Here is a 23,621-nt window from a genome sequence, read left to right as displayed (position 1 = left end):
TTGCTAGAAGGTCATTTAGTCTTGACAGGGAGAGTATAACATTCCTTGCCACCATACAGGTGTTTGGCTGATGGTGATTGATGTGGCTGAGCCCGCCAAAAATAATAAGAGCCTCTCTGTCTGGAAGAGGTGACATTACCAGTGATACTGTAATGATCTAGCATTGACATGGGAATAGAATGTAATAGCCCCCACGTTTCACAGGACACCCACAAGAGCTACTGCTACTACAGTTTGCATTTTATTTGTACACTTTATCTACTTAACATGTACCATAGATTTATTCCATTTATCAATCTATTACATGTAATGTGGTGTTGGCGTATAGTCTCTGCAGGTAACCACGTCATCTTATTGTTATTCCTTTAGTACCAGAGCTGGCATTTATTCTTTATATAAATTCATTGCAAATGATAAGATTAGATTTCTATATAAATGCCACCTCCGGAATCTGCCCACTTGTTGTTCTAAGAAAACAATCGCTGAGGCAACTCCCCCACCAGCGAGGAGAATGCGTGCGGCCTTATCAGGGCTCGTAATGGTAGCATGAGCTGTTCTGTCTGATGCTGCGTTCTAGAATATATCATTATTACTGTCTGTGTATGTTATTTCCATAGAAACATTAATCCACTTGTTTCAAATCAAGAACTTTACATCAGTATGTGCAGTGCAGAGATATACGTGTATAATCACATAGTGCTATAACCAGCATTGCAGCCATATACATGTATAATCACATAGTGCTATAACCAGCATTGCAGCCATATACATGTATAATCACATAGTGCTATAACCAGCATTGCAGCCATATACATGTATAATCACATAGTGCTATAACCAGCATTGCAGCCATATACATGTATAATCACATAGTGCTATAACCAGCATTGCAGCCATATACATGTATAATCACATAGTGCTATAACCAGCATTGCAGCCATATACATGTATAATCACATAGTGCTATAACCAGCATTGCAGCCATATACATGTATAATCATAGTGCTATAACCAGCATTGCAGCCATATACATGTATAATCACATAGTGCTATAACCAGCATTGCATTCATTGGAAAGGCTGTGTACAGAGGGGGACAGTCAGTAATGTCACCACAAACCTGCAGCTGTTCCTTTTGATGTGACTGTCACCCTTTGTGTTGGGACCTTTGTTTGCAGACAGTTCACGGCGCTCTCTACCTGCTGTGGCCATTGTTTGCTCTCTGCATATGATCATAGATTGGGCTGGCTCAGCATCACACAGAGGCATATGTTTTTATGTTACACTCTTATTACTTAGCTGTTTTGCTGCACTTTAGATTATGGACAGTACATGAGTGTAGTCCTTCCTCCCATCATATGTACAGTACATAGTCCGCACATACAGCTGTCACACAGGAAGCACAATGCTGTATTGTTCAATTACCTTGTGAAATCTGTGGCTGTTATTCTGTAATCCTCCTCCATTACCAGGCTGGGTTTTGTAAGACGTAAGAGTGCTGCCAGGCTCCACTTGGCACAATACCCAGGCTTGGAAATCAATAATTATATCCCTGTTTTTAGTTATTTAATAGGGAAAGTCAACACACAGTTTTGTCATCATCATCCAGCAAGTCTGGGAAACGCCAGAGAGATCAGACATGTGTAATTTTAGATATGGGGTTGAAAAGGTTCTTCACTTTAAATGTATTTTTAGAAAAATCTGATAAGTGACGCAGGCCGAGATGGGGAATGGCAAGACGTGACTGCAGTGTTTCCTCAGAAGCAGCTGTGCTTGGGCTTGATAGGATAATGTATGTATGGCAAGGTGTTTGATGCTCCATTCACTTGCTATAGGACTCTCAGTACATCATACTGTAGAAGTGCCATAGTGAGTGAACGTCTGCTACTCCGCTCACTTCGGACATCATTGTTTTTGTGACTGGGGATACCAGCGGTCATCTTACAGATCAGATAACTATCACCTATATCTATCATTATTATTATTTTTATATATTTATTATTTTATATTGCAGTTTTACCACTGCCACTGTTCTGTGACATTTGCAGTGGGTTGATGCTTCCTGTTCTGTCGAACCAGCACCTCCTCCCTCCCAGAGCATCTCTGCACATGTCAGAGCTTGTTCACAACATTCTCCTTTAGGGTGCCTTCACACATACCGTATCGCTGCGTATTTATCGCTGAGTTTTTATCGCTGCGTGTTTGGTGCGATTTTTACATGCGAGTTTTGATTTTCACATGATTTTCATGTGAAAATCCAAACTCGCATGTAAAGATCGCACCAATCACGCAGAGATAAAAACGCAGCGATAAAAACGCAGCAATATGGTACGTGTGAAGCTACCCTTAAAAGTCATTGAGTCATTTTCTGACTATGGTTTCATACATGGATTTGGCAGCTGTAAAGCATATCTCTGGAATGCTGCAAAGGAGCCAGCTCTCTAGTGCTATCTGCTGGAGGTAGTTTCCTTGGAAATCAGTGCTCTGCCCTTGATTTGCCCTTGATAGACAGTCATGCCCTATATTTATGGATTTAGAGAGCTAGCTCTTTTCCCATTGGAGGAGAACTACTGTGCTTGTTTTCTCCAGAGAAGTATTGCCTCCACAAAATGATTTTGTAAATGGTAAAAAAAAATATTAGATAATGTATGTGTGTGTGTGTATGTATGTGTGTATATATATATATATATATATATATATATATATATATATATATATATATATATTATATAATATATATATATTATATAATATATATATATTATATAATATATATATATATATATATATATATATATATATATAATTTTTTTTTTAATTATTATTTATTTATTTATTTATTTATTTATTTATTTATTTTTTTTGAGTAAACGTATTCTTCTTCTCCACAGGCCTGAAACCAGGGAGCAGTATCCAAATAAATTCATTCAGAGAGATGACACCGATCGGTTCTACATCCTCAACACCCTGTTTAATCTTCCAGGTAACGATACAGTGACACCTTGTACGGTTTTTATCACTGTTACATGTAGGAACAGAAAAGCTGTGGACAGCCCGACCGTTCAGTACTCAGCATTACTTATAACCACATGTTAAAGGGCTGATATGGTGCCCTGAACCCCTGTGTACAGCTCCTGCAGCAGCCGCGTCTGCAGCAGGAGCTGTATAACCGAAAAAAAAGCAGTTTTTAATCCCCTGGGCACGTGACAGGCAGCGGCGGGGAAGTGGTCATCTGGGTGCCTTCCCGCCCGTATCTAGTCACCGATCTCTGCGTGCTCCGATTGGGCTGATTGATTCCCTTTAAGAGCTTCTCAGACTTTTTGGGAACCAAAAAGAATCTCCCCTGATGCCATTCTATCTTGTGATGGGTTGTTACTAAAGCTAGGAATCATTGAACATGAGAAATGTTGGAGATCATGTAAAGGACAAGGTAGCTTTAGAATTGTGAGTAGTTTATTCTGTCTACACATTGACCCAAAAAGTAGGCTGAAGGCATATCTTTGTATCTGTAGCTCTGTGTACATGTAACAACCTCTTCAGAACATAGAAATCTGTGTCAGCATCTGTGTCTGGAAAAACAAGGAGTTATGTAATGTTGAGCGTCTGACCCAGATATGTATTCTTTCTTCACTGCTGTTTGAGAGATATAGGGTGACCTACTGCAAGAATTTGCACTGGGGATCTTTGTTTATTATGGAGGGAAGGGCCTGCCCCAGAATACTGTGTGGCATTACTGCATCTGTAGAGGAGCCAATGACTGCCGTCATGTTCAGTACATATAACAAGAGAAAAGGCCATATTACATCGAACGAATATTGGCCAATTACCAGCCGTTCTTACCAATGATCATTAAAAGGCAACGGTCAGCCAATGTGCACAATGTCAGCTGACCAATGTCTTGTAGCATGTTTAAATGACAGCGAAGGTCTGCTGCTCCGTGTAATAGGAGTGGTGGCAGCAGGCCACCGCTCTCTTCAATGGGCCACTCGGACAATATAAGGATCGATCCTCAAGCCCCTCCTGCTCACGGTCTGTCCGTGTAATAGCACATGCAGAAAGCGGGGAATGGGCAGGAAGTGAGCACTGACCTGACAGGTCGTTGCTCGCTTCCTCCTCACATCATGCCATGTAATACAGCCTTAGGCTATGTTCACACAGCGTAAAAGTACGGCTGTTTTTGCAATCGGCAACAACGGCCGTACTTTGTACGCCAAGACACCCTGCATGTTTTTCTATGGGATCCCAAGCGGGGCCGCAAAGAACTGACATGTCAGTTTTCTGCGGCCACTAATCATTAAATAGCGGCCGTAGAAAACCATGTCAGTGCACACTATGAAGCGAGTGGCTCAGGCTGCTTGCTTCATACTGTGCAGTGGGAAGTTGTGATGCGGGCGCACATCAGAACTCTACGGCCATAAAGATCATCTGGCCGGTACTGCAGTACCAGCCGGGATGATTTTTTAGAGACCGGCCGCTCGGTGACCCGTCCGGGTCATGGAACGGCCGGTCTCATACGCCATGTGAACATGGCCTTAAAGGGGTACTCCAGTGGGGGGGGGGGGGCACTTTTTTGCTGGGAACGCTTTGATGCCCGGTTCCCGGCCGCTTCCTGGTGTCTGACGCGGGCCCGAGACGTGACGTCTCAGGTCCACTCAGCCAGTCAGTAAAGGAGGTGGGATCCGTTTCAAGTCCGCTCAGATCCCGCCTCTGTCACTGACTGGCTGAGTGGACCTGAGACGTATCGTCTCGGGCCCGCGTCAGACACCAGGAAGCGGCCGGGGACCGGAACGCCGCGATGCGGGACCCGCTGCTGGAACCGGGGAGGTGAGTGGACATCTTTTCCCTCAGCCACATTTTTATTAAAGTATTGTATTGCCCCACAAAAGTTATACAAATCACCAATATACACTTATTGCGGGAAATGCTTATAAAGTGCTTTTTTCCCTGCACTTCCTACTGCATCAAGGCTTCACTTCCTGGATAACATGGTGATGTCACGACCCGACTCCCAGGGCTGTGGCTGCTGGAGAGGATGATGGCAGGGGGACACCGAGGGACACAGGGCACTGGAGGAACACTGAGCATCCCTCTGCCATCATCCTCTCCAACAGCCACAGCCCGCTGTGTATTGCCATACAATACAATACTTTTAATAAAAATTTTCACCAGACTTCTCCTTTAAGAACACTGCTGACTTCTCGGATTGGCTTAGTTGACTTACAAACAGGACGTGAATCTACTCCTCCCTTTTCATTTGGATGCCAGGCTTGCTATGCAGCCTCATTAGAGCATAGTGTTACTAGCTTTCTAGTTCTGGCAGGTTTATAGGGGAAACTTATGACAACCATTAGTTTTACCCTTCATGAGGATATTCTAAATGTCCTGCCCCTATCACATGACAGCAATGCTTAAAATAATTCCTTGGTATATTTTGTGACCTCATGATTCAGTAATACACATACAGCTTTGTTTTCCAACCTTACCGCTGTGTAAAAGTTAACTCTTAGTATGTCTCTTCCCCATAGAAACCTACCTGCTGGCTTGCCTTGTTGACTTCTTCACTAACTGTGACCGGTACACTAGGTAAGGACTCATTTGTATAACAGTGCCTGTGATCTCGTGCTATATAAGACTAGTGTAACTTGCTTTTGCTGATTCTTCAGTTTAAAAGCGGTTGTTAAGGCAAAAGCTAAATTTTCCTGCTGTGCTGGGGGGCGTAAAAATAAACATCTAGTACTATACTCACCTCCTCTGGTCCCCTGTAGCTGCTGCATTAACACCCCTGATCCTCTGGTCTCCACTTTCTCCTGGTTGCATATTGCATTTCACAGAGATTGCATGCTATGTCAGTCCCTGAGTCACTAAACGGCTGAGTGGGCAGATCCTGGGGGGTCATGGCGGCACATAACCTGGAAACCAGAAAAACATCAGGAATGGTTGCACAGCAGCTAGGGGGAGAGCGAGGTAGGTGAGTAATATGATGTTTATTATTTTTCCACAACCCCAGCCCAGGAACAAGTTTCACTTTTTCCCCCTTTAATTCTCCAGCACTGGGCTCATGCTACATGTATACATAAACACTTACATATTACATTTCCCCTTTTAAGTCTCACGGTGCATTCTTTTCCTTTTATACTGCAGTTGCGAAAAGGGCTTTAAAGATGGAGATCTCTTCATGTCATTCCGCAGCATGTTCCAGGATGTCAGGGATGCTGTGGACTGGGTTCATTACAAGGTAGATGTTATTTTTGTAGTAAACCCTTTTCACACTGTTCAGATACATTGTATGATGGATCCAGCACACTGCTATTACCAATATTAATAGACACGTCTTCCTTATAATGAATGTCTATCTGTCAGGACGCTTAATTTATGCATCTTTTTTCCCCCCAAGGGATCACTTAAGGAGAAGACTGTGGAGAATTTGCCAAAATATGTTGTGAAAGATGTAAGTACATTTTTTCCTTGCTCTTAGAACAGCAATTCTGGATGGAAGGAAATACATGGAATGATGTTGTCACATTCCAGAGAAGGTCTCATGATCTTCCAGATTTACTGTTTCCCTGCTTTTTGTTGTAGAATTTAGCTTGGAAAAATATAGGTAAATAGATTATTTTTTTATTACTTTTAGTTATTTGACCTTTTTTTCCTTCATATTTGAATATTAGCTTTTAATTTTTCCTCTTCTACTTCCAGCCTAAACTGCCTCTCCTGCTAAGCCGGATGAATGAAGTTGGAAAGGTTTTTCTGGTTACAAACAGTGACTATAAATATACCGACGTAAGTACTAATTAAACATTCCCATCACTTTACGTTGCCAGGGTACTGGCTAGAGATTGCCGCCCTCTGTATGCCAGTTGATGTGGTAATGTTATTGAACTTAAAGGGACAGGATAAAGGAAGTGTTATACAAAAACAGCTGCATGTCACCTGAATAGACACGTATCAGTATTCCATTCTCTTAGAGGTGTAACTTAACCCTTTCCCGCACGAGGACGTAACTGTACGTCCTCCCGCGGGTGCCGATGTTCAGAGCGGTGCTGCACGGCGACCCCGCTCTGAACCGCTGCGGTCCCGGGTGCCTCATGTAGCCCGGGGCCGTGGCTATTAGCGGGCACGGTCCGATCGCCGTGCCCGCTAATAAGGTAATAAGATGCAGCTGTCAAAGAGGACAGCTGCATCCGATTACCAGATCCAGCGCTTCCCTGGTGTCTAGTGGCGGAGATCTCCGTGTGGTGCCAGCCGGGGTCTCCACCAAGATGGCACTTATCCTGGCTCGGCACTCGTTTGTTTTCGGCTGCAGTAGCCGAAAGCAAACGAGTGCTGATCTCATCGATCTATGCTGTATAAGTATATACAGCATAGATCAATGAGTGATCAGTGCACTTATACTAGAAGTCCCCCAGGGGGGCTTCTAGTATAAGTGTAAGAGTTTAAAAAAAAGTGATGTTAATAATAAAAAAAAAAAACCCTCCCCTAATAAAAGTCTGAATCACCCCCCTTTTCCCATGTTATAAATAAAAATAAACAAATAAATAAACATGTTTGCTATCGCCGCGTGCGTAATCGCCCAACCTATTAATTAATCACATTCCTGATCTCGCACGGTAAACGGCGTAAGCGCAAAAAAATCCCAAAGTGCAAAATTGTGCATTTTTGATTGCATCAAATCCAGAAAAATTGTAATAAAAAGCGATCAAAAAGTCATATATGCGCAATCAAGGTACCGATAGAAAGTAAACATCATGGCGCAAAAAATGACACCTCACACAGCCCCATAGACCAAAGGATAAAAGCGCTATAAGCCTGGGAATGGAGCTATTATAAGGAACATATATTTGTTAACAATGGTTTGAATTTTTTACAGGCCATCAGATACAATAAAAGTTATACATGTTACATATCATTGTTATCGTAACGACTTGAGGAACATATATAACATGTCAGTTTTTCCATAGGACACACGGCGGAAAAACGAAACACCCCCAAATAAAAAGAATTGTGGGGTTTTTTTCAATTTCACTGCGCATATAATTTTTTTCTGGTTTCGCAGCATTCGCATTTTATGCAAAAGTTCAGCCTGTCATTGCAAAGTACAATTAATGACGCAAAAAATAAGGGCTCATGTGGGTTTCTAGGTGTAAAAATGCAAGTGCCATGGCCTTTTAAGCACAAGGAGGAAAAAACGAAAACGCAAAAACGAAAATTAGGACAGTAAAGGCAGTGGGTGCAGTTCACTATAATCTCTGGGGCCGAGGTCACAACTAGGCAGTGACTACCCTGATGACTAAATATTAAACAGAGAATAAAAGAAAGATGCCTAGACCTCAAAGCTAATGTAGGTATGCAGATGGGTAAAAATTGGTATGTGGAATGAAACTGGATAAATGAAAATCCACAAAATGACAAGAGCAGAATAAAAGCAGCTCAGGCAATGGCAACCCTAAGTAAAAAAAAAAAAAAAAAAAAAAAAAAAAAAAGAGAGAGAGAGGAGCCTGGATGTCCAGGCAATATACCTAATGTCTACTTGATAGTCCAAATAAAAAGCAATTTAATATCGGTAATAAAAGTAAAAATAGTGAAAATCTCAAAGCATGAATCAATGCGTCAGTAGTTATATTTATATCTCAGTTTTTACACTGACAAACACACATATTAGGGGGGGGGGGGGGAAACCCAGTAATACATAGTTTAAAATGTAAAATGTGACATGTAACCATAGGGCCCTTATGGTGTTACGCTAGTCACAGCCGTGGTAAAGAGACACACCAATAGTGCATTGGAATATATTAAGCGCTGTAGAACTATAAGTCTCAGCTGGACTGTGCTGCAAAAAAAAAATGGAAACACACTGAATTGGAATAAAACCACACTGGGATTGCAGGAATGGCACTGTACTGTCACAAGTCTCAGCTGGAATACACTGCAGCGAGTGTAGAACCACACTGGACCTGGGATTGCTGATATTGCACTGTAGTACCACAAGTCCCAGCTGGACTACACTGCAGTGAGAGTAGAACCACACTGATAAGCAATGAAACCACCCTGGGATTGCTGGCAGTAAATGGAGTGCTGGTGCTGGACTCCTGGTTAGTCCATGGACTCTCTGCTCATTAGCATAGGGGAGAGATGTTAAAGGAGAAATCCAGACAATATTGTGATATTGGTGTTAAAATAGAGGTACAGTGCACGGCAGCACCTCTCACCCGTCCCTCGGCTTGGAGATGTTGTTAGGCCGGTTCAGTTCAGGTTAGGCTTAGTTTAAGTTCATGGGGAGCACTCTCACCAGCTGATCAGTAGCATGGCCTTGTTCTCAGATAGATGCAGGGAGCTGAGGTGCTAAGTCGCTGGGTCCTAATGCCAGTGGGTTCTCAATCTGATCGTTGGTAGCAGGGCCCCTGGCTACATGCGGTGGATGTATAGATGAACAAAATGTATGCCAGTGCTGTGTATATGCATATTTTTTTCTAATATGTGTGTTTGTTAGTAGTTATATTTATATCTCGGTTTTTACACTGACGCATTGATTCATGCTTTGAGATTTTCACTATTTTTACTTTTATTACCGATATTTAATTGCTTTTTATTTGGACTATCAAGTAGACATTAGGTATATTGCCTGGACATCCAGGCTCCTCTCTCTCTTTTTTTTTTTTTTTTACTTAGGGTTGCCATTGCCTGAGCTGCTTTTATTTTGCTCTTGTCATTTTGTGGATTTTCATTTATCCAGTTTCATTCCACATACCAATTTTTACCCATCTGCATACCTACACTAGCTTTGAGGTCTAGGCTTCTTTCTTTTAAAAACGAAAATTAGCCTGGTCCTGAAGGGGTTAAAGCGAAAATCTTTTTCTTTCAAATAAACTGATGTCAGAAAGTTATATAGATTTGTAATTTACATCTATTAAAATATCAGCTGCTGTATTGTTTGCAGGAAATGTTGTCTTACTTTCAGCCTGACACAGTGCTTTCTGCTGACATCTCTGGCCGAGACAGGAACTGTCCAGAGCAGGAGAGGTTTTCTATGGGGAGTCATAGAAAACCGAGACACAGTTCATGTCTCGGCCAGAGATGTCAGCAGAGAATATCAGTTGATTTGAAAGAAAAAGATTTTCGTTGGAGTATCACTTTAAGCATGCACTGTTTATGTAAATGACAGGCAAGTGTAGAAGGTCTGACCATGAGAAGTCACACATGCACTTTCTTATAAACACGTCCTAGAATAGTTTATGACTATGCGGCCTTAGGGACTCCTCCAAACCACCACGTACCCTTCAGTAATATGAAACATAGAAGACTGTCAGCAGAAAAAGACCACTTGGTCTATCTAGTCTGCCCTTTTACATGTATATAGTTCAGTAGATGCTAATTCAAAATCTGTAATTTATATTCAGTTGCAGTCCGCTAGTCTTCTCCATTATATCACTAAAGAGCCTCTTACACGGGCCAATTATTGCACAAAAAAAAAAATGTTACTATGCCGACTCAGACATGCTAAATTTAAAAAAAAGGGGTATATTCGCATCTTGGACAGCTAAGTGAGGTGGGTTGACTCTAATGGGCGTTGCGCACATTATGTCACCCAGCAAACTACGCTCTTTGTTACTGAAAGAAGGGGGCTAGGAGCCATGTTTAAAGGATAAGTAAACATTTAATTAAATAAATATTAAAAATTTCTTCCTATTTTTTATTCTTCCAGAAAATTATGACTTACCTATTTGACTTTGCACATGGACCAAAGGTATGTTTTTATGGTGTAGAATCATGCTTTATTTTCTATATTTTTACATTATTACCTGCTCAGCATAGTAAACAGGATCTGTAAAATATGATTGTACTTTTTCTGATTTGAACTTTAAGTGGTTCACAGTGATGGACACCAGCTAGAAAACTGACAGACCCCATTAAAGTCAGTGGGTCTATCATACAGCGGCTCCATTGGTTGTTTTTCTGTTTGTGTTTTGTTCTTGTGCTTCAATATGAGCAAACTGAGCCATAGTGCAGGTGTGAGCCTAGCCTTATACAGAGTCTAATGGCACACTACCTGTTAAAATTCATGTGCACGTTGCTCCCCCTAGAGGTTGCAGTGCATCAGTGACCATAGCAGCTTGGCATACTGGCAGACAACTGATTTTGATAGTTCCCCTTTTGTAGCTGTTCAGAGAAATGATCATCCATGTAATACATAAACAGGTTGAATCTGCCAGAGCGGAATTGGCCCTTCCTCACGGTTCTTACTCCTTGAGGGGTCCCATTGTTCAGGAGCCTCATAACACCCATACATGCAATAAGGCATGTGGACACAGTTTTGTCTTTTTTTTTAGACCATCCCTTTAACTCTTAGTGGGAAGGGGCCCATTCTGACTTTCTTTCTTTTGCCCTGCAACCTCCATTTACAGATTCAAAGTCAACAGAAGTGTTTCCCCATTGAAACCCATGAGGTGGCTGTGTTTGTATGCGGTTCTCTTCAGGCATGTCCCACAATTGTTATTTGGCATGAAACACTGGATAATAGTTACACTATACTAACAGTCCATCTAACTACATGCAACCACAATAGACAAGACAGCAAGACAGGCAATATATATATATATATATATATATATATATATATATATATATATATATATATATAGTGGTGCCTTGGATTACGAGCATAATTCGTTCCAGGACCGAGCTTGTAATCCAAATCCACTCTTAAACCAAAGCAAATTTTCCCATAAGAAATCACTGATATGCAAACAATTGGCTCCGCACCTACAAAATAATGATTTGATATTCTGAATAACATGTAGGACAGATGAAACAATGAGACAAAGCTGAATATGTGATATTATAAGTTACTGTACAGTATAGCAATCAGCATGTGGAGTATAATGTATAGTAACTGCATAAACCTGAAAAACAGCAGCAGTTTGTAGATACAGGATGGAGCTGCAGATCCATATAATGCAGTAGTGTAGTACAACAGGCTAGAATAGTGAAGCAAGACAGCAATGGGGAGGGGTGTGTGTTCAGCATGGACAAATCAGGACTGACAGAGACTGCCGAGAGAGAGGGGTTACAGCTTTGAAGCGATTACCTCCACAGTCTTGTCCCCTGATGTAAGCCCCAGGCTGAAGTGGATCTGCTATGATTTGGAAGGTGAGGGAGACTTCCTGGGTCAGAATACACTGCTATAGAGACCCCGCTATGCAGACCATGCCCCTCCTCCACTCCCCCTCTCACCCAGTACAGGGAGCTCTTAAACCAAAGCAATGCTCTTAAACCAAGTCACAATTTTGAAAAACTGTGAGCTCTTTAACCAAAATTCTCTCAAACCAAGTTACTCTTAAACCAAGGTACCACTGTGTATATATGTGTAAATTACATATATCTGCCTTGTATGTTCATAGTCAAGTGTGTAAATCTGCTTTAAGCTACATGTTTTAATCCAGGGTAGTTTCAGCAAGATATTTTTATTTATTGCTTATACTGGAAATAAGTCATAGAAATTTGTGTGTCTGGCTTTTTCTCATGCAGCCCGGGAGCCCCCATCGGCCTTGGCAGTCCTATTTTGATTTAATTTTAGTAGATGCAAGAAAGCCTCTGTTTTTTGGGGAAGGAACCGTGCTGAGACAAGTAGATACAGTAAGTGCCTCTCTTGTCGTTTTTCACTTTGTGTTTCTTATGACATACACCAAATCTGCTTATCTCCCTAGACTGGCCTTCAGATGTGGGCAGCTGTCAGCCAACGGAGACGTAAAAAACATTCTGTCATGTATAGTTAGTTGTAAAAAAAAAAAACAAAAAAAAAAAAAAAACTGCTGATATCAAGAAGCTTTGATCCTTAACTGGGAGAAGGAAAAGCATAAAGAAAATAGGGCAGCAATGGGTACGTTGGTGCTTGTTGGAATTATACCACCTTTGCTGAACTGGCACTATTGATGTAAGTTGCACACAGATTTGTCTTGCAATTTGTGACAGCCTGGCCAGGTGGGACTGGCCCATCAGGTGTGGCAGAAGAAAGTCAACCCACTATAGAAGCATTTTGGGTCCATCAGGTACTGCTAGGAAAGGCTTTGTATTTGTTAAAGGGAATCCTTGATGTTGAAAATATAGCCTAATCTACAAACTGTATGTTATAAAGTAGGTGGAGCTGAGCAGATCGGTGTACATGTTTGTGAGAAAACACTGTATAACTAGTGTTCTGTTTCTTTTCCCCCACTTAAACCTCTGCTTATCTTGGGTGTTGAGTCCACTGAGTGGTCATACTTGGTGATTGACAGCAGGACTCCTAAGCCCAGGCTAAGCATTGGTTTAAGTGAATAAATGAATAAAATAAATAAATGTATACATAATCTCTTACCACAAAACTATATATCAGTCTGCTCAGTTTCTCCTGTTGTATAACACGATGCCTGCATTTTTGACGTGACCGTTTCTCTTTAATGACACCAGCGTACGTTAGGATGTGACAGGGGATGTGCACTTGGTTTGTGTTTTCTGATGTCAGAACATCACTATTGTTTTTTTCTGGTTGTTCCAAAAGATACCAGACAGACACTGCAACATGATTACATTTTATTTCTTCCATATATTCTATAGTAAATTGTGCTGTTTCTGGACAGTGTGTTCTTTTGTACGATTTACTTTACACGTAACTTCGCCTTTTATAAGACGCCAGCACTGAGTGTGCTATGTTTTAGTGGTTGTGGTTTGTCATTTTTTTATTTGCTTTTACCCTACAGAACACTGGCAAGCTGAAAATTGGCACCTACACAGGACCACTTCAGCATGGAATTGTCTACTCTGGAGGTATGAGCCACATTTTACATTTTTGCATTTCACCTGTATTTTTACATCTCATCTCACGAAGTCCGGCGAAAATTTTTATTAAAGTATTGTATTGCGCCTCAAAAGTTATACAAATCACCAGTAAACACTTATTACGGGAAATGCTTATAAAGTGCTTTTTTTCCCTGCACTTACTGCTGCATCAAAGCTTCACTTCCTGGATAACATGGTGATGTCACGACCCGACTCCCAGAGCTGTGCGGGCTGTGGCTGCTGGAGAGGATGATGTCAGGGGGATGCTCAAGTGTCCCTCCAGTGTCCTGTGTCCCCCTGGCATAATCATCTCCAGCAGCCACAGCCCGCACAGCTCTGGGAGTCGGGTCGTGACATCACCATTTTGTCCAGGAAGTGAAGGCTCCTTTTAACTTGAAAGGGTCTCTTGACAATAAGCTGAGCACAAAGTATCCTATGCTTGGGACAATCAGCTGTGGTTTTAGAGGGGAAAGCTGGCAGTGAGTGCTCAGTTCTCCAGCAGCGCCCCCACTGGGGAAATTAAGTGCTCAATGCTCATTACAATCAGTATATTGTCTCTGTATGTCGAGCTGGACAAGTCCTTCAGAATGAGTGATAGACTTTGTATTTGCTCTCCAATTTGGCCAGAAGATGAGGATCCTGAATGCAGGATTCCTTAATAGATACAGGAAAACCAGGTACCTTTAAAGGCAAACTAAGAGCACAGATATGTATATATCTATGATGTCAGTTTTTCTTTTAAGCTGCCATAAATTGGTTTCTAGTTATTCTTGGGAACCATGCCAGCCTAAGGGCTATATTAGACGGCCCAACCTCACATTGTAAGCGAGTGCCGATCTGTTCGCTTATCGAGCCCATGTACTTCTCCCATTGCCTTGCTCCCAAAGCCATTGCTTTTTGCATCAAAAATAATAAAGATTATACTTACCTTTTCTCCAGGGGCGTAGCTAGGATTCATGGGCAAGAGGCAGAATCCTGCGTGCAGCCACAACAGTGACTGGTAGAGTGGCAGAGGAGAAAGCCAATGTCTGCTTGTTCTGTCTATCCACTGTATTTAACTATAGCAGCATATTTAGAGCCTCATGGTTATATACATAGGTGCAGGAGCAGACTACCTTCTGCTTAACTCATTATGTACTGCAGTGTAAGAAGTGACCCAGTGTTCTTACATGCTGCAACACAAACAAAGGGTTAATACAGAAGACAATTAGCTCTCTCCTTCATTACTCCTGCACTGATAACCCCTGACTTCTGCAGGAGCTCAGAGAACAGAGGTTAGAGGTTATTAGAGTAGTGAGGCAGAGAGCTAATTATTAACCCTTTTTTGTGTCGCAGCATGTAAGAGAACACTGGGTCACTTACACACTGCAGTACATAAGGGGTTAAGCAAAAGGACACAGGAGGCTCTTATCTTCCCTGGTTCCCCTCCCTCCTCTGGCCCCATAGCAACCGCCTTCCCTGCCTCTATGGTAGCTATGCCACTGCTTTTCTTCCTGTGTCCTGCAACCTTTGCCTGTGTTCCCCGCTCACACTTTTGGCCTGGTCTCTTCAGTGACAGGCTGCTCAGCCAATCACTGGCCGAAAAGGGACAGCGCCACAGCTAGTCATTGGCTGAGCAGCCTGTGACTGAAGAGACCAGACCAAAAGCGGTGAGCAGGGAACACCTGCAAAGACTGCAGGCCACCGGGGGAAAAAAGGTAAGTATAACCTTTTTTATGTTTACACAGCCATCAGTCGTTGGTCACGCACCACTACATGTAGCGACGCACGGCTGGCAACCGATGATTTATAAGCAGGTTTAAACAACAGCGATCAGCCGATGATGGTTTCTTTAGCTGATTGTCATTACAAAGAGCGATAATGTGCCAAATCGACCTGATTCTGCAAATTATTGCACTGTGTAATAGGGCCCTAACCTGGCTGATCAAAAAAAAAAAAACTTGCAGTACTGCTATTTTTCTAACTATGGTTACCCAATATGGGACTGATGAAATCTGTAGGACATTGTTCTTTCTTCCTGGATGATCACTATATACATTAGATGTTTCCAGGACTTCCTAGGGCTGCATCCAACTTCAGAAGCCATTACTAATCAAATGCTCTGGATCAGACAAACACGAGCATGCTGGAGGTTTGCTCAACTCTAATAGATACCTGCGCTGCAGTGATCAGTCATTCCATGAATTTACCCTTTTTTTTTTTTTTTTTTTTTTTATAGGTTCTTCTGATATTGTCTGTGACCTGCTGGGAGCGAAGGGAAAAGATATACTGTATATTGGTGATCACATCTTTGGAGACATTTTGAAGTCTAAGAAGCGTCAGGGGTGGAGAACCTTTCTAGTCATTCCCGAGCTGGCACAGGAGCTTCACGTCTGGACCGACAAAAGCTGTAAGGAACCCCAAAACCATAGTAATGTTAGAGTAATACTGGATCAGCTGGCTATACTGCCATAGAGTGCAGGCGGCAAAGCTGTCAATTAATTCTAAGCATCACTTAGCAGCTAATGCATTTAATATGTAATACAATTTAATGTAAGGCTTGGAATATATGGCAGTATTATATTATAGGCATTGGGGTGATAACTTTTATTTAACCCTATGTGTCAGAATTGTAGTGTTTTATAACATACAATTTAATATGTTTATTTTTGCATTTACAGCATTCAAGGTATTTTGGGGAAGGGGTCGAGCATAGATACAAGATAATGCATTCTTTTATTACATGCTCCGTTATAGGAGAATATTATATTACTAGGAGACACATGTTTGATAGAACTTAAGACAAGCTCTTATAGGAAAGGAGCAGGCCTATAGACTTTTCTCTGCATGCTGACTCTGCAGGCTGTGTATAGGGTAACATGCTAATCTCACTTGACTTGAGCAGACAACCCCTTTAAGGTTTTGCCTTAAAGTGTTACTGTCAGTTTAATAAACTTTTGACATGTCACAAAGACATCAGTTGGGGTGTTTGTGTTTAGAACTCAATCAATTACTAGGCAGACTGGGAGAAGCGCAGGGCTGAGCACTTCACTCATGACTGCACAACAAGATGGGGTGAGCAGCGCTCAGCCACATGCTTCTTTTGCCTCTATCTAGCAATTGGTGGGGATTTAAACATCCAATTTGTAACTGATTTTAAAGGCTTTTGACATGTCACACAGACCTGTCAAAAGTTTTCAAGTGACGGTAACCCTATAACCCACCTAATCCAGAACATGGCAATGCACAGCAGTGTCCTTGTGCAGAAATAAGGAGTTTTACTACCTGAAGATGCAGCACTGCCCCTCCTCCTCCTAGAGCTTGTATTTTTTACTGTAAACATATACAATTTTACAGGAGTTTAGTCAATGTATGTATACATATTATGTATCTGTGAAGAGGGGGCAGATTAGCAAGTGATTCTATATCTGCATATTGGTTACAGTCAGACAATGAGCCCTGCCAGTGAAGTGCAGGGTGAGGGTTAAAATCTTTATATTGTGCAGGACATGTTTTCATGTCACCCAGAGGAACTTTAACCCTACATAGGATTGCAGCATCACATGTGCATGAGGTGCCTCGTCAAGAGTCCACCACCTTTTTTGCTGAATGCCAAAAGTAAGATTTAATTTTTTCCCCCCTTAATCCTACTCGAGTGCTGCTTCAAATAAAATGTATCTTTTACCAGTATATATTTAAATACGCACATGTACGGTGTCTCCTTGCTCTTTGGTTCTCGATTCCACTTTCTATGCTCTTTCTCACCCTGCTTTGTTTCCTCCCCATCTTGGCTGTTCCCTGAAGTGTCCTTAGTCCCCACGTCATGAGTGTCGCCTGACACCGCTTCATATGCTCACTGACTTGTCATTTGACATGCAGCATGTCCAGTTGAGCTTGCACAATGGCAGAGCCATTACTCCTTCGCTATCAGAGGGACCTGCCATTTGAGTAGTAGTAGACCCAGCGGTAGCCGTTTGGGTTAAATCCAGACTGTGCTTGTCGTGAATCGGGCAGTTTGTCTCCCTCATAGTGTCTCACGTTTTGGTGTCTCTACCTTTCTGTGCTTTAGAAAGCTCTTGCTTTGGTGTTTTTTTTTTTTTTTGTTTGTTTTTATACTTGCCGCCGCATCTTTGTGTTTGCCTATAATAGACACCATTTTTTTTGTTAAGTTCCCATTGATAACCTTCCTCATGTGCTTCATATGCTTCTGTTATTCTATTTAATTTAGCCCTTTTTGAAGAGCTCCAGAGCTTGGACATCTTTCTAGCAGAACTGTATAAGTAAGTAGCATGAGCTGCATATGGATGTGTCATTGGTTATTGCTAGAGATGAGCGAACCTGCCGAGGTTCGGGTTCGTATGAACCTGAACTCTTGGCTTCTGACTGCCACTGTCTGCCCGCTCCGTGGAGAGGGTGGATACAGCCGGAGGACCACCTGGAAAACTGGGATACAGCCATAGCCATAGGCTGTATCCCAGTTTTCCAGGCGGTCCTCCAGCTGTATCCACCCTCTCTACTTACCGGGCAGTCAGAAGCCAAGAGTTCAGGTTCATAAGAACCCGAACCTCGGCAGGTTCGCTCATCTCTAGTTATTGCCCAGCTTTGTGGCGACACAGTTCTTTCCAACAGAGGTGGTACCTTAACATAACAACTTATCACCTATTCTGTCAACCAATAAGTATCTGATCCATGTGTCTCCAACCGATGGAACCCCCATGATAATGAGAAGTAGTCGCTTGTCCCCCCAGCTCAACAGAGTGGTGGTCCAGCATGTGCGCTGCACTCTGTTCGCATTTCATGAGACTGACTGGGATTGATAAGTAGACCAGCTGTATTATGCAGTCCCATATTGGGTGAATGGAAGCATGCATGTTCCACCACTATTCCATTCATAGATGGGGGGGTTGGCAAGGGGCTTGTGAACACTGGGGATCCTAGCAGTTGGAATTAAAGCACCTCGGAAAATATGGGACCTAAATGTTTAATGCATGAGGTCTACTTACATTATTAGGCTGGCCTATGCATTCATTCTTGGCCCCAGACCAGACCCAGCAGACTTTGTAATGTTTTCTCTGTTCTTGTACTCTGGGTACTCTGTTATATTAAACATTTCAATAACACTTTGCTATTATTTGCAGGCATTTGGACAGTAGCAGCAATGAGAGGCCAGACATTAGCTCCATCCAGAGGAGAATTAAGGTATTACATCTTCAGCTTTGTGTATAACATTGGATTTGCAGTGAATGTAGTATCAGGTCACTGTACCTGCTGTACGTCTGCTGATATACAAGAACTATTCGAACGTCAAGGAGAAACTGTTTAATGGTTCATTATGTTTTGTTTACATTGTCGTCTTTCCTTGTGTTATAAAGGATAATAGTGAGTTTTATTTAGACACTAGTATTACCGTACATGAAAAAGAAAATAATACATGTTACTAGCTAGAGCCCTGACATTTAGATAATTTCTGTTAGTCTAACTCTACAGTGACTGCATACCAGTAGTATATTGACCAACAAAACACAGTTATCACTGAACTCAAGGAGAACAGTGAAAAAAATTCCAATGAAGTACTCAATCTAGAGTCTCCACTGATGCCCCCAAAAATTTAAATATGCAAAACAGGAGTCCGTGGAGCCTCAGTTGCGAGTCTCAAAACACGGGATAGCCAGATATCACTAGCCTGTTGCCACGGGGTGCCTGCATGATAGGGAGAGCACCACACCACCCTGATAAATAGCCCCTTAAGTCCCACTCAGACATTGACAAAAAGGGGCCACCCTGGTGTTTCCCTTTTTGTCAATGTCTGAGTGGGACTTAAGGGGCTATTTATCAGGGTGGTGTGGTGCTCTCCCTATCATGGAGGCACCCAGTGGCAACAGACTAGTGATATCTGGCTATCCCGTGTTTTGAGACTCGTAACCGAGGCTCCACGGACTCCTGTTTTGCATACCAGTAGTATAGTAATAGTGATAGGAGCCCCTTGCTCTAGTTTCTATGATCAGATTAATACCAGCAATAGACAGTATGAGAAAAAACTGATTAATTCACAAATGTTGTTACACTATGTTTCTTGCAGAAAGTCACCCATGACATGGATATGTGCTATGGGATGATGGGAAGTTTGTTCCGCAGTGGATCACGCCAGACTCTTTTTGCAAGTCAGGTGATGCGCTATGCAGACCTCTATGCTGCTTCATTCATCAATCTCCTGTATTACCCATTCAGCTACCTCTTTAGAGCCGCTCATGTTTTGGTGAGTACCACCTGCTACTTGTCACTCACTTGTCCTGTTCGTAAACTGTTTCCTACAGAAAGTAGCCTGTCCTATGTGACTGACCTCCTGGAAACTACAGGATGACATCATCACCTATCAAATCCCTGCCCAACAGGGGATGGGTGGGGGTGCGGGAACCCTGCTCTGCATTGCACTGTGCAACAGCACTAGAACACATTGTTGGCAGCAGAGGGGGCCCACTTACTGCTGTCACTAAACGGAAGTATGTATGTTAAAAAAAAAAAATTCCATAAAGTTATATTACAAAGTAACATAACTTTATTAAAACACTGTTAGCAAAAAAAAAATTAGCTTAGTTTCCAGGGTTTCCTTTGGTTCTACCAATTGTAATGTGAGACATGTCTCCCCAGGGGATTCTGTCCCTATCAAGTTTCATTGAAATTCTTTCTTCTCTAGATGCCCCATGAATCAACAGTGGAACATATTCATGTGGATATCAATGAATCAGAGTCACCGATGGCCACAAGGAACCGCTCTTCGTTGGACTTCAAAGACTCAGATTTCAAGCGGCACCATCTGACTCGCTCTATCAGTGAAATAAAACCTCCCAACCTGTTTCCCCAAGCCCCACAAGAAATCACACACTGCCATGATGAGGATGATGATGAAGAAGAGGAGGAAGAGGAAGAATAAGTATTATCCCACGGAGGATATTGTGGAGCTAACTGTAATAATTGTACAAAGAAACCTTTTTGTTCTTTTGGAACAAATTTCCATGAACACAAAAGATTCTTTTTTTTTTTTTCACCCTCTTTTTGTTTTTTTAGTTAATCCCGTCCATCATCTATGAATGCAAGTCAGTGGATGACTCCAGGTTGTACATTTTCTGCCAGAGTGTACTGATACTTGGACATGGCACAGTATTTACACATTAGTTTTCATATTGTTTTACCTTCAGTGCCATCCTGCTTAATGTCATCCGAGACTAACAAAGCTCAGACCTGCCATGAGCACACATGTCCTGTATGCTACGTATGGTGGATTCTATCATACCCAGTACTGAAGGCAGAATTCTAAGGAAGAGATTTGTTGCTGCTTGTAGCTCCTGTTTATGTAATAGCTTCTGTGTGGATGTTGGTGGTGGTATCCTGCCAACTTCTCATAGTAACCTACCCATGCAATGACCAAATAATGTTGGACAGTCCTTACCTGCTGTGAGGAATACGGCATGTGTATTCTCTTCTCAGCTCCAGAAAGAAACATCAGCCTGATACATGGAGCCATTGTCTAAGCAAGTAACCTATGGATTTATGAGTAATTCAGTACATTCTGGGTCATTTACCGTAGATATTCACAAAAATAGTGAAAACTGCATTTCCTACAGAACAATAAGGTGGGATATTGCCTTAAAAATGACATGTTGTCAGTCTTGTTCCCAGTGATCATGAAGAATCCCCTCTACACAGTGCAAGTCCTATCCTCTCTCCTCCTATAATGAGATCTGGACCTCTGTACACTGGGTGGATGGGAGTTCTGCTCTGCAGGAAAAACCATGCACAAGTGTTATCTCTTAAATAGCCCTTAATTATGAGTATGTACCTTTAATCAGACCCCAACATTTAAGAAGGAATATGCTATCCTTTCTACTGATGGGAAACCATCCTAGTATACCAGCCCCCTGTAATGGTTAGATTTGGTACATGTCTTGTGTCATATTATGGATCCTCTGGAATGTGCTGTATTATACATGTGTGGCATTACACATTACTTATACATTCATAGGCTATTTACTTCTTGATGTGTTGTTTCTGTTCATAAAATGGCTCCCCCCGCTTGCTGTACACAGCTCTGCTGTAGATGTAACTAGCAGTGTAAATTCTGTATTTTTATTTTTTCTAAGCTGTGATTTTTGCTTTGATGAACACAAAGCAGCTATTTGGATAAGTTCTGAAAAACTAGTTTTGTAAAATCCTCCTGCTGGAAGAGTTCAAGTTGATGCATATACTGTTGTGAGTTGTTTTACGACACCATTCAGAAATTCTTTAGTACTTTTTTTTGGAGCAGCTTTATACGAGGCAGCGTATGACCGTACGTGTGTGTTCACCAGACCTGGTAGTGCACCCCCATAACATTGGTACTTACAGGAGTTCTGTGTATTGGATGAGAGGCCTGGGGGAGACACTGTGAAACAATGGCCATGGGAGACTCTAGTTCCCTCTAGTAATGGCCGTCATTGGCAATCTATTGCAGTCAATGAATGGTATAATCTGGTTATGGACCACTGTAATTGTCTCCAAATCATCTCATGAAAACACTACTCTGCACGTATCTCGCTGTCCTTGTATTAATGTAGATATAACCTGCTTATTTTTATTCTTTCATTTTTGTAAGGTTTTGTGTGTTTAACAGTTGCAATATAAGCCATGCCCTTGACATGGTTTACCTACAGGGCATCTTATGGCTTGCTTATCTGGTTTGCTGCATTATTTCGTTTACTGAAAGTGACCAACATAGCGTATTATTTCAGAGTTACCATTTAGAGAAGTGTTCTCCAACCTGTCTCTCTCTGGCCCTTGCAAAACTAGAACTACATCATGCGCTGGGCATGATGGGAGCTGTATTGTTTCAAAAGCTGCAGAGCCACAGTTTGAAGAACACTTATTTAGAGCAATGCTCTGCAGCCTGTGGACCTTCAACAGTTTTAAAACTACAACTCCCAGCATAGCTTGGCACAACAGCTGGGAATCAGAGGTAGCAGACCATTGATTTAGAGCTTTAACTGTATGGTAAGTCTGGTGCATATTCCCAGAGTGCTTTTTTTTTTTTTTTTTTTTTTACTACAATTAATTCACATTTAACATTCACATTTAAATAGATATAAGAAGCCTTAAGCTATTTAGCAAAGACGGTACTGTGATTATCTTTATTCCTTGCCTACTAGGACTGGCTAGGTATGATAGGAGTTGTATCTCATCAGAAGCTAGAAGGCGCCTCCGGCCATTCATCTTACACCATATACCGATGACCTGTATTCTCCTATGCTGATAATTGTGTCAGGATGTAGCCAAAAGTAACCAGGAAATGTATCTTCAGTTCTATAGCTTGGGACCCTAATATGCATGTCCACCCGGGAATGAAATTTATATCTAAAGTGAAAAACTAAGTTAATATATCTTTATAGCTGTCAGAGCTTTGTATTTCTGATACATGGTTTCAAATCACCTGCATAGATATACATATGAGAGCTATTTAACCGCCTGCAGCCACCACTAGGTGAAGCTCACAACATACTGTTTTAGTACAGTAAATAGTACAGGGTAAGCGCCTAAGCTCCCTCTGGTGGTGACTACAGGCAGCCAAAAATCATATGTTTTAACCCCATTTCTTGGTATACCACTAATTAGGAAATTATTTCGCACAGAACTTTGGACCTAAAACAACATGATGGTAGTAGAGAAAGGTGGGGATTCACTTAACAGCATTATCCTGAGAACAATGGTTTCCTGAGAGAGACAGAGAAACGGTTTCCAAATTTCATACTGTCATTACTACAATGTAGCATGACCTCCCGTGCATGGGAATGAAGATCAGGAATT

General features: G+C 41.8%; 1 protein-coding gene across 7 annotated transcripts in view; it reads left to right on the top strand.

The window, feature by feature from the left end:
- Positions 1–23,051, top strand: part of NT5C2 (5'-nucleotidase, cytosolic II) — a 63,181-nt gene extending 40,130 nt beyond the window's left edge. For 6 of the 7 annotated variants that reach the window (XM_069980221.1, XM_069980222.1, XM_069980216.1 and 3 more), the window contains 14 exons: positions 2,891–2,982; positions 5,525–5,582; positions 6,141–6,234; positions 6,394–6,447; positions 6,696–6,779; positions 10,699–10,740; positions 11,399–11,470; positions 12,522–12,629; positions 13,730–13,796; positions 16,027–16,197; positions 18,016–18,067; positions 18,926–18,986; positions 19,867–20,043; positions 20,482–23,051. In XM_069980221.1, the coding sequence (XP_069836322.1) occupies positions 2,891–2,982; positions 5,525–5,582; positions 6,141–6,234; positions 6,394–6,447; positions 6,696–6,779; positions 10,699–10,740; positions 11,399–11,470; positions 12,522–12,629; positions 13,730–13,796; positions 16,027–16,197; positions 18,016–18,067; positions 18,926–18,986; positions 19,867–20,043; positions 20,482–20,718 (1,369 nt within the window). In that variant the 3' untranslated portion in view covers positions 20,719–23,051. The remainder of the gene's footprint in view (positions 1–2,890; positions 2,983–5,524; positions 5,583–6,140; positions 6,235–6,393; positions 6,448–6,695; positions 6,780–10,698; positions 10,741–11,398; positions 11,471–12,521; positions 12,630–13,729; positions 13,797–16,026; positions 16,198–18,015; positions 18,068–18,925; positions 18,987–19,866; positions 20,044–20,481) is intronic. The other variant, XM_069980220.1, reaches the window with a different exon arrangement.
- Positions 23,052–23,621: the final 570 nt, after the last annotated feature.

Source organism: Dendropsophus ebraccatus, chromosome 8, assembly GCF_027789765.1.
Source record: "Dendropsophus ebraccatus isolate aDenEbr1 chromosome 8, aDenEbr1.pat, whole genome shotgun sequence".
Taxonomy (NCBI): domain Eukaryota; kingdom Metazoa; phylum Chordata; class Amphibia; order Anura; family Hylidae; genus Dendropsophus; species Dendropsophus ebraccatus.
Note: the sequence above shows the minus strand (reverse complement) of the source record. Positions and strands in the feature narration are given on the sequence as shown.